Source organism: Schistocerca gregaria, chromosome 5, assembly GCF_023897955.1.
Source record: "Schistocerca gregaria isolate iqSchGreg1 chromosome 5, iqSchGreg1.2, whole genome shotgun sequence".
Lineage (NCBI taxonomy): Eukaryota > Metazoa > Arthropoda > Insecta > Orthoptera > Acrididae > Schistocerca > Schistocerca gregaria.
Genome location: NC_064924.1, coordinates 477,536,189 through 477,552,692, shown reverse-complemented (window position 1 = coordinate 477,552,692; position 16,504 = coordinate 477,536,189). Strand labels below are relative to the sequence as shown.

The 16,504-nt window shown below is 39.2% G+C and overlaps 1 protein-coding gene across 1 annotated transcript in view; it reads left to right on the top strand.

The window, feature by feature from the left end:
• The window catches only part of LOC126272276 (armadillo repeat-containing protein gudu), a 106,397-nt gene that overhangs the window by 80,019 nt on the left and 9,874 nt on the right, over positions 1–16,504 (top strand). Inside the window, exon 10 of the mRNA XM_049975028.1 lies at positions 11,099–11,320. Within this exon, the coding sequence (XP_049830985.1) occupies positions 11,099–11,320 (222 nt within the window). The remainder of the gene's footprint in view (positions 1–11,098; positions 11,321–16,504) is intronic.

Here is a 16,504-nt window from a genome sequence, read left to right as displayed (position 1 = left end):
TTCCTTTAGGTGTGGCTGGCTCTTTTTCACAGATGGCATGCATCCTGTGTACCAGCATGGTTAACACAGTATGCCTCTGTGTCAGATGGTTTGAACTCATTTCATGTAGGTCTATATGTGTCTCCTTCTTACACACTACATGGTTAGTGCACTGTTGATTTTTCCTTATTAGAATGTCCAGGAAAGGAAGATATCCATTCTCTTCTAGTTCCATTATGTAAGTGATGTTTTGATGGACACTGTTTAAGCAATGCACGAACTCATCCAATCTGAGGCTCCTACACCACAAATGTCTCATTGACATAGCAGAAGAAGTGCTTGGTTTTAGGTGGGCAGTTTGAGGTGCCAACTCCACAGTGTTCCATGTTGACTAGCAAACACAGGGACTTGTGGGGATCCTGTGGTCTTCCAATTAAGAAAGGTACAGCAAAGCGGGAAGAAGAGGAAGGAGACAACAGACTCATTTTTCTTCCCTATATGGAGCCACTTTCAACCAAGATTGTGAGGCTGCTTGGAAAATGCAACATCAAAACTTTCTTCTGACCACCACCAAAGCTAAAAGTGACTCTTGGTTAAGCAAAAGACCCATAAAAACTTCACATGCCATGTGCATGTGGGTACCAGTACATCTGACAAACATACTGTTGTATCTCAAAATACTGTGAGGACGACATTAGGTGTGTATGTCTTAGACACACAGAGAAAATGTCATTGGCAGAATACCGCCTAAATATAGTACATATATTTGATTTTGGGATCACCAAGTTGTTATGCCAAGCCAGCAGCTATTACAAAAGCATAGTTAAGGAAACTAAAGAAATAATGATACATGAGAATCTTGTCAGTAGAGACAACGGCTATTAGCTAAGTTTGTCAGGGAATCCCCCATTAGTTGCTTGATGCCAAGAGCATGTCCAGTATGTGAAATGGATCAAGAACACCCATGCAGAGATTCAAGAATAGGGTACAGACCACCTACATCCTACCATTCTGCCCTCTCCCAACCTAATTGGTGCAATAGAGCACGATATACATAACCAGAGTGAGGGAACTGCCACACCACATGTATATATATAGGGACATCTACAATATGTCATCATTTTGCAAGAAGATAGTGAATATGAAACTAGTCAAAACAACACAGTATCGCTGTTATCTGGCAGGAAATCATTGGAACTTTTCATCAGTATTGTGTGCCAGGAAAGCCTATAGTCAGACATTCTAGAAGCATGATAAAACTGTTCCAGTAACTAGATTCTTTATCTGTTGCCTTTGTGCAAAATAGCTTCTTCGTGTAGTCAATAAATGGCTGAACACGTGTTGCTGTATATGTACTTTGTTCTGTCCTGTGGTATTTCTTGACTCATGTTTTCCTTTTCAGTTATGCCACAAGTCTGGCTCATTTTGGTTTGTCTAAACACATCACACATAGTATAACCCTTACAAATACATGTGATTGTAATAAGTGAAAAAACAAACAAGACATAGACTATGTCATCATTATAAAACCACATAAAAAGAAAAGCAAGAAGAAAAAATGATACGTACTTATCAGCAGATGACTGAGATGTGCCCACATACATGAGGGATATACTGATAATATGATAGATGAAAATAACACAACACTTCACAATCATGTAACAGTTTATTATAAATATGAGCAAACAAACAAGGGGTTGTAAACGTACACATGTGTGAAAGAGAGGTAAAACTGAAAGGAAGATTCAGTGTTTTGCCCTAACAGTAGATAACCATTAATTATGCAACAGGGGAACATAAATTATAGAGGTGGTTTAAAACATAAAAAGGCTACTACCACAAAAGTGGATAATAATATCGTCAGCTAAACTGTCACTCTACCATACTGAATAGTTTGTTCTTTGATGTTCTATGCACAGAAAAGTGAAGAAAATGGTACCAGTCAACGCAGTTTCAACAACTGCAAAAATAATGATGCTGCAATTGCAATGTTACCAACTCCCAGTCTATATTACTTTTTATTTGTTTCTATATAGAACTATTTGCTTTATCCTATAAAGCAAACTTCGGTTGTCACTATAATGACAACAGCAAAATGTAAGCTGAGGGCACAAGGCATTTCAAATATAAGTACAGATGCACAGGTGAATGTTTGTAAGACAGTGAAAAATACAACTATCTGGTCTAAAGTATTGTACATTATAACAACTCTTGTGATACATAAGAAATTAATGGATGCTATTGAAGATGGAAATAAAACCAGAGATAAGGTTAGAACAATCAAAACTGGCACACAGAACTGTGTTGAGCCACAGAAGCCTAATTACTTGCACTGACTTAAATAATAGAAAGGTATATTATTATCAAATCGATAATATTCACTATCAAGGCTGGAATTTTTGCTATTGTGATTTAAAAGATAGCGTTGAATAATCACATAGCAACAAATAAGTTCCTTGTGAAATAAATATGAGAGTTCTTTGATAATCGGTAAAAAGGGTAATGAAATTGGATAAAAAAAGATCAGTTACAACTGTATTCAAACCTTAGATCATGTCAGATGTTTTGTAACTTTAGTCTTTGTGCCTGTAGATTGACTCTGAAATTAAAGCATAAGTATTTGGACAAAGACACTTCCATTTAAAAAAATTATTTCTATATTTAGCACTCTGAATTGGAAAAAAACATTATTTATGTACTAGAAAACTTCTCACATGCAGCAGGCATTAAATGCTCTTCCATCTATACTTTAGGTTTGGCACAGCAACATGTCAGAATATCAGCATGTAATTATTGACTTATGAGTGGAAACAAATAGTAAGAAAAATAATGACAGAAAACAAGATGTATGTGAAATTTAACAACAGTAGTTTGACTTCTGGGTTGATAGTGTCTCTTTTGGGAAGTTCTTTTCTAATGAAAATTTAGCTATTAATTGTTGTAATATTTAAAAAAAATTTGATCTCACAGACACAAAACACATTAACTCACTTCTGTTGTCTATGCGCATTTTGTCTGTGGGCCTTGAATCTTTTGTGTTTATCATTTTATTCTTTTTTATGTGTGTCTGTTGTTTGTCAATGTGTTTGTATGTTGCATGTATTGCTTTATGTGCTCCTGATATGGTAGATAGCCAGCAGGAAGGACAGTATTGGAAGTGTATCCTCTAAGAAGAAAGGCAGAAAGAGTGAGCAGTGTGATGATACCGAAGATGATAGAGAGGTGAAAATGTCAGCCATAGGCTCAAATAGCGGGAACTAATTTTTTGTGATTTTGTATTACTAATTTTATGCAGCTAAATGTTATTCTGGTTGCAGTATGTATATGGACCACTACATAATTCTGCACTCAAGTAGATTAGAAACACACTAGCTTGGCACAAGTGAACCACATTCGACTCTGGTATGTTGATGATTTTTTTAAGTAGCTGTGATAGCATATTGAAATTTGTATGTGTGGCGCTAGGATGCATGCATGCATGCATGCATGCAATTAATTTTCTCTTAATATTATGGACCATTTTATATGGCCATACAGTTTTTGTGATGTGACCTCAAATTTTCACTTCTGCTTAATGTCCCATCACTTCACAGACAATTTAAAGAGTAGTTGTTGGTCACTCTTGTTCCAACCACAGGTGTTCTCTTCCCACAGTCAGTTATGTTTTTGGCACACTTTTCTACACATCTAGGCAACTTCTGAGGAAAAACTGGGAGTTGGTCAGGCTGACATTACTGAAAAAATCTACAGTTTAAATGTGATAACAGGAGTCATTCTGCATACTTGTTGGCTATTTAAATGCTATTCATCATGGATATTAATTAATTGATTGCTTCATTCATTCATACATCATGTTCTGAAAATACCATCATGAAGGAGAGCCTTAAGGTATGTGAAGTAAATCAAACTATACATTAACAGGTGGAAGCAAGCACTGCTTGTTACTTCGGTAAAATATACTGTCATTTATGTCATAGCAAGCCTAGATGACAGTATATTAGTTTTAATTCTGGAGGAGGCTGGGCAGTTACCACAACACACATAAAATATTAGCTCACTTTGGTAAAATTATGTAATATTTAATGCTTAACTTGAATGTAATCCATGTCCACATGAATTTATGTAACAACAAAAATAATCAATTATTTACAACATGATGTAACTGGGTAGATAAAATGATCTACTCACCAAGTAGTGGCAGGAGAACACACACACAAAATGGTTTAGCTCATGCAAGCTTTAAGAGCAAGTGGCCTCTTCTTCTGGTAGAAGAGTTAAAGGGGAAGGAAGAGGGTTGAAGGAAAAGGACTGGAGATGTTTAGGAAGAGGGGCAGAGTTTGGAAAAGTCAACCAGAACTCTGGGATAGGACAGACTTACTGGACAGGATGAGAAGGAAAGACTGATTCTTCTCATCCCATACAGTAAGTCTCCTCTGACCCAAGGTTCTGGGTGCCTTTTCTGAACTGTACCCATTTTACGAAGCCTCTCCAGTCCCTTTTGTTCAACCTTCTTCCTTCCCATTCAGTTCCTCTGGCAGAAGAAGGAGCAACTGGCTCTGAAAGCTTGCCTTTTTGTGTGTATGTTCTCCTGCTTCCACTTGATCAGTAAATCCATACTTACGGTACTATCACAGAACACAATAACTGTGTTACCTTTGCAGTACATGTTTTTCTGTTTAAGAGGTTCAGTGTCACATTATTGTAAGTGTAAATTCATTCAGTCTGCAGCAGAGTAGTTGCTCATTTGTCTTGTTTTGAAGACACGTGTCCAGTCATTTAGTAAGTCAGTCATTCAGGCCACAGCTCTCTGTCGATACGAATCTATAGAGCAAGTCAAGTGTTTATCTTTTGCTGTGTTTTCTTCATAGTATATTTCTTAAACTTGATGTATGTTTTTCTGTTTAAAAGATTTCATCTTGCATTTTTGTAAGTGTAAATTCATTCAGTATGTAGCAAAGTAGATGCCTGCTGAACAGCCAACTGCATAGTTCATCAATGCATCAACATCAATTGGTGACACATCAGGAGGGTAGCAAGCTGCATAGCTAGGATTCTGTCTAATTTTACAGTTTACTTCTTCAGTGACACTTGCTAGTATGGTTAGGAATTGTGCATGCTGTGTGCAGATGCAGGAGGAGCTCACTGCAGTTAACGAACAACTGAAAGTGCTTTTGGCTAGCTCTGCTGCCGAGGCACCTTCTAATGTATGCAATGCTGCGGATGCACCCTCAAAACAGAGTGAGTGGCACATGGTAATGTGTTCACATCACTTGAGGTGGAGAGCCAATGTGGAGACTGGTCATCTAGCCTTGCCCATTCACCCTGTGAGTGAACAAGTAACTGGTTCTTCAGCATGGTCCAAGCCGGTATAAGGGTGGAGAGGTTTACTAGTTATCAAGAGCTCCAATGCTAGGTACATTATGGAACCCCTTAGGCAGACAGAATTCAGGGCTGCAAAGAAAGCCAATGTATACTTAGTATGCCTGCTGGTGGGCCTCATCCAAGATGTGGAGGCAGTCTCATCTGCAGCTACTGAGCATGCAGGATGCAGTTGTCTGCAAGTTGTGACTCATGCCAGCTCCATCAATGCCTGTAACATTTGTTCTGAAGCCATCCTCAGTTCATACAGGCAGCTGGCAAAAGCGGTGAAGGCTGCTGGCCTCATGTGTGGGCTGCAAGCAGAGCTCACAATTTGCAGCTTTGTTCCTAGAGTTGATCAGGGTCTTTTGGTTTGGAGCCAAGTGGACGGTCTCAATCAATGCTTCATCTATATCACTATATGACAGTCTTGGCTGCATATTTCTACACTCACATTATCATGTGGGGATTTTTAAATGCAGCAAGTGAAGTCAGGTCGCATTCAGAGTATCAAAATACTATCAAAATTTCATCAGTAAACTGTCGAAGTATTCGCAACAAAGTTCCCAAATTTATTACCCTCCTGGAAAGTTCTCATGCTCATATTATCCTTGGGACTGAGTGCTGGCTGAAACCTGAAGTGGAAAGTTCTGAGATATTTAGTGAGTCACGGAATGTACATCAGAAGGGCAGATTAGAGGACATAGGAGGGTGAGTGTTCATTGCAGTTGACGAAATTCTGCCTCTGTTGAGGTTAGAGTTGAGTGTAATAGTGAAGTTATCTGGTCACATATAACAAGTGTAGGTGAAACCAAGTTAATTGTTGGACATTTTTACTGGCTGTGGGATTCCACTATGACAGTTTTGGAGTCATTCAAAGAAAGTCTATGATCAGTATCAAGTAAATATGCAGCTCGTGCAATACCTTAACCCACCGAGTACAGACTGGGATGTCTAAGGATTCATCATGGGAGGGTACAGAGTGACAGTCATATGAAATACTTTTGAACACATTTTCTGAAAACTGTCTTGAGAAGCTAGTTCAGCAGCTGATATGCAATGGAAGTATCTTAGACGTTGTAGCTACAAATAGGTTGGACCCATTGACAATGTCAGTATAGAAATGGGGATTAGCAATCTTGATTTCACTATAGCAACTATGGTTATGAAAGTTAATAAATCAGTCAAGAAGGCTAGGAGCATGTTTCTGCTAGATAGAGCAGATAAGCAATTGATAGCATCTCACTTAGACCATGAATTGACATCACTCAGTTCCAGTAAGAATGACATAGAGGAATTATGCACAAAGTTCAGGCAGATTGTAAACCATGGTTTGGAGAGTTATGTGCCTACTAAGTGCATTAAGGATGGAAGAGACTCCCAATGATTTAATAACAAAATTTGGGAAATGCTGAGGAAGCAGAGGCTGTTGCACTCTTGGTTTGAAAGAGAATGCACAAACGATGAGAAGCAAAGGTTTGTAGAGATTCATGCATCTGTGAAAAGTTCTATGCATGAAGCAAACAACAATTACCCCCATCATATCTTATCAAAAGATGTGGCAGAGAACCAAAAAAAATTCTGGTCTTGCGCAAAATCGCTAAGCGGATCTATGGCTTCCATCCACTCCCTTGTTGACCAATCTGGTGTAGCATTTGGAGACACCAAAAGGAAAAACAAAGTTTTAAATTTCACGTTCAAGAAGTCATTCATGCAGGAAAGTCATACAAACATATCATCACTTGAACTCCAGACACACTCCTGTATGGACAACATAGTAATAAGCATCCCTGGTGTACAGAAACAACGGAAAGATTAGAAAGCAAGTAAGTCATCAGGTCTGGATGGAATCCCAATTCGATTTTCCAGAGTACCCTAAAGATTGGTCCCTTAACTAGTTTGCATTTATCACAAGCCTTTTACCCAGCAGGAAGTCCCAGGTGACTGGGAAAAAGTGCAGGTGACTCCTGTACATAAGAAGGGAAAAAGAATGGACCTGCAAAATTATAGACCAATATCCCTAACTTTGGTTTGCTACAGAATCCCTGTACATACCCTCAGTTCAAATACAATAATTTTTCTTGAGGCTGAGAAGCTTATGCTCATGAATCAGCATGAGTTTAGAAAACATCTTGCATGCAAAACTCAGCTTGCCCTTTTCTCATACAATATATTGTGAACTGTGGATGCAACAGGCAGCATTTGACACAGTGCCCCTTTCCAGGCTGTTAACACAGATATGAGCATATGGTAGACTTTTTACATTACAGAGCCCAGTATGTTGTCCTTGATAGTAAGTGTTCATCAGAGATAAGGGTATCATCAAGAATGATCCAGGGAAGTGTGATAGGAGCACTTTTGTTCCCTATATAAATAAATGATTTGGCACACAGGATGGGCAGCAAGCTGCAGTTGTTTGCTGATGGTGCTGTGGTGTATGGTAAGATGTTGAAGTCAAGTGACTGTAGGAGGTTGCAAGATGAATTAGACAAAATTTTTAGTTGGTACAATGAATGCCAAAAAAGTAAATTAATACAGATAAGTAGGAAAAACAAACCCATAATGTTTGGATACAGTGTCCAGCTTCACACAGTCATGTTGTTTTGAATATCCAGATGTAATTTTGCAAAGCGATGTGAAATGGAACGGGTATGTGGAGACTGTGGTAGGGAAGGTGAATGGCCAACTTTGGTTTATGGGGAGAATTTTAGGAAAGTGTGGTTCATCTGTAAAGAAGACCTCATATAGGATGCTGGTGTGACCTGCTCTTGAGTACTGCTTGAATGTCTGGGATCCATATCGGATTGAATTAAAGGGAGACATTGAGAGAATTGAGAGGGAGGCTGCTAGGTTTTTTACCGGTAGGTTTGAACAACATGTAAGTGTTATGGATGTGCTTCAGGAATTCAACACTATTGAGAAAATTTAGAGAACTGGCATTTGAAGCTGACTGCTGAATGATTCTACTGCTTCCAATGTAAATTGTGTGTAAGGACCATGAAGATAAGATACAAGAAATTAGGGCACATATGGAGGAATACAGGCAGTCATTTTTCCCTTGTTCTATTCGTGAGTGGAACAGAAAATGAAATAAATGGCAGTGGTACAGAGTACCCTCCACTGTGCACCATAAGGTGGCTTGCAGAGTATCTATGTAAATGTAGAACTGTTTATCACTTTGAACTGAGTGACAGTCAAATGTCATGTTCATGTAACTAGAACTCAAGTATAACTTATGACTAATAATACTAGCCCACTGCTGGATCTGAGCAATGATGATGCTGCCATCATAGTCAGCTACCACAGAATGGGGCATGGAGCACTGCATTCTGACATAAGTAGACTTGAGTGGAACATTTTGAGGGTGTGTCATCACTGACATCTCTCATTAGTGACTGTGTTTCTCTTATGAGGTTCCAACTTTAAACTGGGACCTCACTCTTTGACACCATATCATGCGTATTGTTCCTATTGAGAAATACTCACTCCTGCTCAAATTCTGTTTGATCTCATATATGATTGTAATTTCATTAGTAAACATTGGTATGGTACTAAGCCGAATGCCTTTTGGAAGTCCATAAGCAGTGCATTCACCCGAATGCCTTGATTCATGGTTTTCAGGTTGTCAACGAAGGGAAGAACAAGTTGAGTCTTGCATGATTGATGTTTTCGGAATCAATCCTGGTTGGCATGGAGGAGGACATACCATTCCAGATACCTCGCTGTTTGGGCTCAGAATTTGTTCTAGGGTTGTGAATCATTTCTGCTACCCTTTTTGAAGACAACTGTGACCTGTGCTTTCTTCCAATAACTGTGCATGGGGTTGATCTATGGTATGTTATGGTTAAAATGGATGCTAGTGTGTTAGTAAGAATGTTGTATACAACAAAAAAATCAAAAACTCTTCCAAAACAAGTAATTCTGAAGCTGGCCTTCCAATACATAACTAGATGCTTGACATCCATCACAAAACCATTTAAATGCAACTGTCTTCTCTCTTAGTCCTCCCCCCTCCCTCCCACTCAACTGTTGAACAGTGCCTTCTTTTAGTCAAATGTTTATTTTCTCTCACACTTTTTCTCTCTCCATATGCATTTCTATCACATCTTGCTCATCTGTCATCCTATTCATTTCCTTCATTTGATATTTTATTTTCCATTCTGTTTACTCACTTATGCCTCTGTTCTCTCCTTTTTCATTTCTGTCTACATCCTACAGATTCCACCCTGATTTTTAACTTTTGTCTTTCACTACCAGCTGCTTACTTAGATCACTGTGAAATTTAACCTCACATATTATACTCCATTGGTACTTCTAACTTCTCTTGCCTGTTCACAAATATATCTTTGACTAACAGTTATGAATCATTATACATGATCCTAATGCATAGATTTCCTTAAGGTTTTCCTTTCTTTGGCTTAGTATTATATCATTCACTTTAATTTAGTACCTTTGTACCTTATGTTTACAAAAATTCCACCCTTAGTGTAATCAAGAATGATGATGACTGATACAAGATAACAGAGTACTTATTTAACAATGTCAGAAAAGATATATTGCTACTTACCATAAAGAAGATACATTCAGTTGCAGACAGTCGCAATAAAAAGACACCTACATAATGCTTTAGGTCACTGCCTTTATCAGCAAAAGAGAGACAGAGAAACACATATGATTCATACATGAAAGCAGGCACACTTCATGCACATGTGACCGTCAACTCTGGCAGCTCAGGCCAGAATGCAGCTACCATGTGGGATGGCAGCAGCAATCTGGAGGGGGGGCAGGGAAGGGGAATGGATAGTAATGTATGGGAGGGCTACAGAGGAATGCTGTCTGGCAGTGTGTGCAGAGACTAGAATGCCAACAGGTCCAGTGTCAGAAGGTTGTGGGGAAGGCAAGTAGAAAAAAAAAACAAGCAAAAAGAAGAGGAGCGGGGAAAGATGGGAAGGTGCATGGGCAGAGGTTGACAAAGAGGCTTGGAGAGAGAATGGGGAGGAGATGGTAGGACACAGTGGGTGGAAACTATTGGAAGGTGGGCATGGGGTCAGTAAGTTACCATAGGTTGAGGCCAGAATTCAACGTTGAGGGCACTTTCTTTTATCTTTAGGATTCATTTGTTTTATAAACATTTGTATTGTAAACTAACTATGTAGCTTGAATTCTCAATGAATAGTCAGTTCTGCACTGCACATTGTAATGTCAGATATCACAATAACACATTTCTCACATATAGTCTGTGTACAATGCCAACTTTCAGCAACTAGTCCTTATTGTATATGCACTACAATAGATTCTCTAAATGTCTGCATATGAGCGATGATTTATATCTTCCTTTGATATGCTTTTTCCAACATAATCTTAGGTAATAGTATATGTACGTGTTCATAAAACTTCATAGCATAGCCTTCTTCCATAGGTTAATACTAAAGCATGCTGCACTGAGAATGTCACATAAAATAATATGCACGAATGTGTCTATGGTCACCATCAATGTTTAGTCATTTATTATGTACGCTCACAGCTTCTAACATATCTCTTATCAAACAGAAATGATACACATTTATTATAAGGATTAGATTTCAATACTGTGAAATTAACATATCTGAGAATTATGTTCTCTCCAATCGGCCTTTAATTGTTATTTGCATATCTTCTAATTCAAACTATATAAGACAAGTGCATTGGTATTTGCAAGCCACCTAATGCTGATATTTAAACACTTGAGAACCAATAAAACTTTTTTGCTCTCTTACATTAGCAAGAGAACCGTCTTCAAGAACATCTGGCAGAGGCCATTGCTAACTGCTGCAGATGGGGCAACAACTGCCATGAATTTGGTCGTCTAGGATCTATTACACCACTTGTTGGTTACATGGCCTCAAAGGATAAGGCTGTTCATCGGACCACTGCTTATGCCCTTCACCAGCTCTCAACTGATCCATTTAACTGCATCACTATGCACCAAAGTGGAGTTGTGCCGGTAGTGTATTTACTTAAGTTTAAATTCAGATAAATGATACATTGTATTAAGACAGACTCTGTTTCAAGAAACAGTTTTAAACCCTTAACATAAGGTCCCAAGTAATCTAATTGTTAAAATCCAGAGTACACAAATCACTTGGTATCACCACAGCTGTGATAATATGTTTCATCAGTTGATGAAAACCACAACTGCTGCATCAAAATGATTTTTTAATCAAGACTAGTTTTGTGCCATTGTAGTCACAGCTTCAGTTAACAAACTGTTGACTTAAAGAAAATGCAATAACCATAATCAGTGCCATTTTAAAACAAAACACCAAACTGATAAATTTGTGACTGACCTGTGTGACATATGGAGCTTTCAGTATGTAACATACTTAAAACTCCATAAGGGTAAATAATAGTCCCCTAACTTCCAGCACATTATTGTCACATAGACAGAATAAGCAAGCCCCATCCTAGGAAGACTGCACAGCAGTGCATGCACAGAAACCACTAGAACTGAGTTAGTGAGCCAAGAGCCACCAAATAATACAAGAAGCAATGGCAAAGTGCCAAACCAAACCAATGTAAACTGGTGGCTAAGCACTGAAAGAGAGGGAAACCCAATTAAAAAAGACAGAGAATAAGAAGGAGAAGGAGGAGAAGAAGAAGAAGTTGTCAAGACAGTGGGTGTTAACAGAATTACAAGCATATTGTGAAAAGGAAAGTTGCTACTCACCGTATAGCAAAGATGCTGAGTCGCAGATGGGCACTACAAAAAGACTGTCACAAAATAGCTTTCGGCACGTAAGGCCTTCATCAGAATTAGACAGCAAACACACACATACACACTCACACAATCACAACTCACACACACGTGACTGCAGTCTCAGGCAACTGAGGCCACACTGTGAGCAGTAGCACTGGTGCATGATGGGAGTGGCAACTGGGTGGGAGTAAGGAGGAGGCTGGGGCAGGGAGGGAATGGGATAGTAGGGTAGGCATGGCAGACAGTGGCGTGCTATTGGGGAGTGTGGAGGAATGAGGTAGAAAGAGGGTAGGACAGCTATGTGCAGTCAGGAGGTTGGACGGAGGGAGTGGAGATTTGGTGAGGGGATGCAGAAAAGGAGAGAAGGAAAAAAGATTGGGTGCAATGGAGGAATGAGGGTTGTGTTGTGCGGGAATGGGAACAGAGAAGGAGCTGGATGGGAGAGGACAATGGCTAACAAAGGTTGAGGCCAGGAGGGTTACGGGAATGTATGATGTATTGCAGGAAAAGTTCCTACCTGCGAATTCAGAAAAGCTGCTGTTAGTGGGAAGGATCTATATGACAGAGGCTACGAAGCAGTCATTGAAATGGAGGATGTCATGTTTGGCAGCATGCTCAGCAACAGGGTGGTCCACTTGTTTGTTGGCCACAGTTTGTCGGTGGCCATTCATGCGGACAGACTGTTTGTTGGTTGTCATGCCCACATAGGATGCAGCACAGTGGTTACAGTTTAGCTTGTATATCACACGACTGGTTTCACATGTAGCCTTGCCTTTGATGGGATAAGTGATGTTTGTGACTGGAATGGAATAGATGGTGGTGGTGGGAGGATGTATGGGAAAGATCTTGCATCTAGGTCTATTACAGGGGTATGAGCCATGAGGTAAGTGGTTGGGAGCAGAGTTCATGTAGGGATGGACGAATATATTGTTTAGGTTCAATGGATAGTGGAATACCACTGTGGGAGGGGTGGGAAGGATAGTAAGCAGGACATTTCTCATGAAATATAATAGAAGCAGCCCCACAAAAAGCATAAGTAAAGGGTAAACATAACACAAAACAAGTATGTTTACTCTCTGCTTATGTCTTTTGTGGCACTCTTTCTATCATCTTTCTATGGCTTAACTTTTAACTTGTTTATGTGATACTTTGTCAAGTTACATTGATATCTTCTTGGTACTTGTAATGCTATTAACACCTGCTATCATGTGTTTTGGCCTGTACAGGGGTTTTCCTTTCCTCCAATGCTTACCCACATTCTTACATCACTTTAGTTTGGCACTTTGACATTGCTTCTCGCATCAGTCCATGACTCTTGGCTTACTAGATTGGCTCTACTCGGTTCTGTAAATGCACCAATGTGCAGTCTTGTTAGGATGGGGTTTGCTTATTCTGTCTACATGACAATAGTGTAGCTGGCTGCTGCCTGAGAAGACGTACCACATATTTCCAGTAAGCTTGTTTTAGGTTGGAGATTCTTTCTATAGTTAGGATCCCAGTTCTTATTCAACTTCTTGTTTCTAGAACTAGGTCTTTCTCTGGTTACTTTATTCTTGACAGTTGCATACTTTGTGATGCCAGTTTTGTGCTGAAAGGTAGGGAACTTCTAATATTTACCTTTACAGAGCTTTTAGGATGTAGTATATTGAAAGTTTCATATGCCACACGTCAGTCAGAATTTTATCAGTCTGGTGTGTTGTTTTAGGATAGTTCTAATTACAGTTATTGTGTCTTCTTTATGTCAACAATTTGCTAGCTGAAGTTGTGACTATAATCAAATGAAACTGGTCATGATTAGTAAATTGATTTGGCATGTCTGTTGTGGTTTTCATTAATTGAAATGTCCAGGTTATAATCCGGCAACTTGAGAACAGACCTCTGAAAAAATAAAACCTTGTTTATATTCATTTCAGCACTGACATTACATGTTTGATCACTAGAGAGCATCCAGTCCTACATTTATAGTCTGTGTGTCATATTTTTGTTGAAGTGGTTGCCACTAGATATTATCTTCACTGAGAGCAGCTTTGGATACTCAACAACAAAATTCATGCTTTCAGTTTCTGTCCTGTTTTGTTATTAGGCAGTGCTTCTGAAAATAGATACCTATAGTGATCCTGAGTTTGACATTCAATTTAGCAGCTCAGGAAGTTAAAAAGAAAGTGATGTTACATTACTGGAAGTGACAACAGTTGCTAAATGACTGAAAGTGCTTACCATGGTACAGGATAAATATGCCTACTATGCTCCAGCTAGTATGACTATGTTTCAGAATACTTTAATCAACATCCAATGCATGAGTTTACTTGAGATTTTATTAATGTTGATCTTGAAAAATTTGTGATTCATTATTTTGAACTTGAAAAGTTACCTTCATGTGTCTAAATGTAATGTCATAAATTAATAAAAAAAACATTAATTTTTGGAACATAACCTGTAAAAAAATCAGTATGTTAAGAGGTTAATAAATGAACCCTAACTTTTAAATGTGAAAGTATGTCATAACACTGAGTATTTGATGACCTATCTAAAGATATAAATGGAGTATTTATAATTCCTGTCAACATCAACTACAAGTTGACTAAAATAACAATTAAAACTTGATACTCTGAAACCTCAAATCCAATGAAATTGATAAAATTGTGCCATTAACTTTACTCAGATCTTGCAAGCCACTGAAATCAGTATTCACTTTGCAGTAAATGTACTTCTTAATAGTAACTGTGGTTAACAACAAAAATCTGTTTAAAACAAACTGAGATTTTCAGTGAACAATGACTATTAAAGGTGGTCGAGTGGTGACACTAGATTCATATTTGGGAGGGTGGCAATTCAAATCTCTATCTGGCTTTCTAGAGACAGATTTTCTATGGTTTCCTTAAACCACTTAGGGAAACAGCTAAACAGTTTCATCAATTTTCAAAAGAACAAGGCAAGTTTGTGCTTCATCCCTAATAACTTTGTCAATGGAGGCACATTAAACGCTAACATTTCTTCCTCCCTTTTATTCCATTGATTCTGTTGTTAAAATGGCACTATCATATAATGTACAGAAGTGTGAGAGAGGTGTCCACTGCAATCATTATGATGCTGTGGTGTTTTCACATTTTACTCGTATCCCTGCAGATATTATTTCCTGGGTACAATGAATAAAGTGACATTTTATGCCCCTAAGATGCAGTAAGCATATCTGAAGTGTCATAAGACAATAGTCATATCATATTTTCAATCCACGCAATGGGAAGACATGTATTACAGGTCGTACAAAGATTGGCTGACTGACAATACTGAGATGAAAACTGTGCTTACATATGATCAGCATATGCTGATGCTGCAGACAGCTGGAGCTTGTGTTCCAGTCTCCATGACTGTGTTTCAGTCAGTGGTGCTGGATGTGGGAAAGGTTCCCATTTCATGCAGGACCAGCTCTGACAGCACCGAATCCAGGTATATGGATCTCCCAGGTGTCTGAAGTTGTATTCAGACAGCTCCAGGGGCAGTGATGGTTGTCTCAAGGTGGAAGCCACTAAGTGTGCATGTGGCTGGTTGGCATGTTGTACTGTAATGACATTAGTGACATCCACCCTGAACATTTGTCATTCTAGGGAAGCTCTGACACATCAGATATCCATCTTGGGACTCTCTCAGAGGTGCAAGCTCAAATCCCTGTGCTCAGCAAGTAGTGGGGGTGATGGTTGGGCTGGCATGTGCATCCTGTAGGTCTAAGAAGGTCCAAGAGGTTCAGTCCAATGGCCATGCAGCAGTTCTACCAAAGTTCCACCTTGTATCAGTGTGGCCGTGTGTGAGGCTAGAAATTGCATCAAGACCTCAGCCTTGGGTGCAACTGACAGCAACTTGTGCATCTGCACCTTAAAGATGTGGACAAAGGGTAAATAATCGGCTTCATCTCTTGAAGCAGGGGGATGAGGGAGGGGGGTGCCATTGGCAGGTACACTATGCCATTCTCAGAGCACACATTCCGTGCCATATTGGATGAAAATAGGAGGCCGTTGTCCAAAATGATAGTTTCTGGGGCTCCTCCAACGGTGACAATTTTCTGTGAGTGCTTATTGCCTCATGTGATGTGGTATTTTACATTTGAACGACATAAGGAAACTTGGAAAATGAGTCTATTACAATGACCAAAATATCTCTCTGAAAAAGGAGCTGCTGAAGTCCAAATGGATGCATTCCCAAGAGCACTGCTATGTTGGCCATGCATGAAACCATTGTGCAGCTTCTGGCAGTGTGGATACATAACTCTCACAGGTGCTGGCTGCACTCTCAATGTGCTGCACGATGCCGGGCCATTAGGCATGCTGCCTTGCAAATGGGGTTCTGGAGGAGAGTGAAGTAGGAGGTGTTCCGACTAACCTTGGCAAATGTACTTCATAACATTATGATAAAACCATCACTGGTATCCTTCACGAT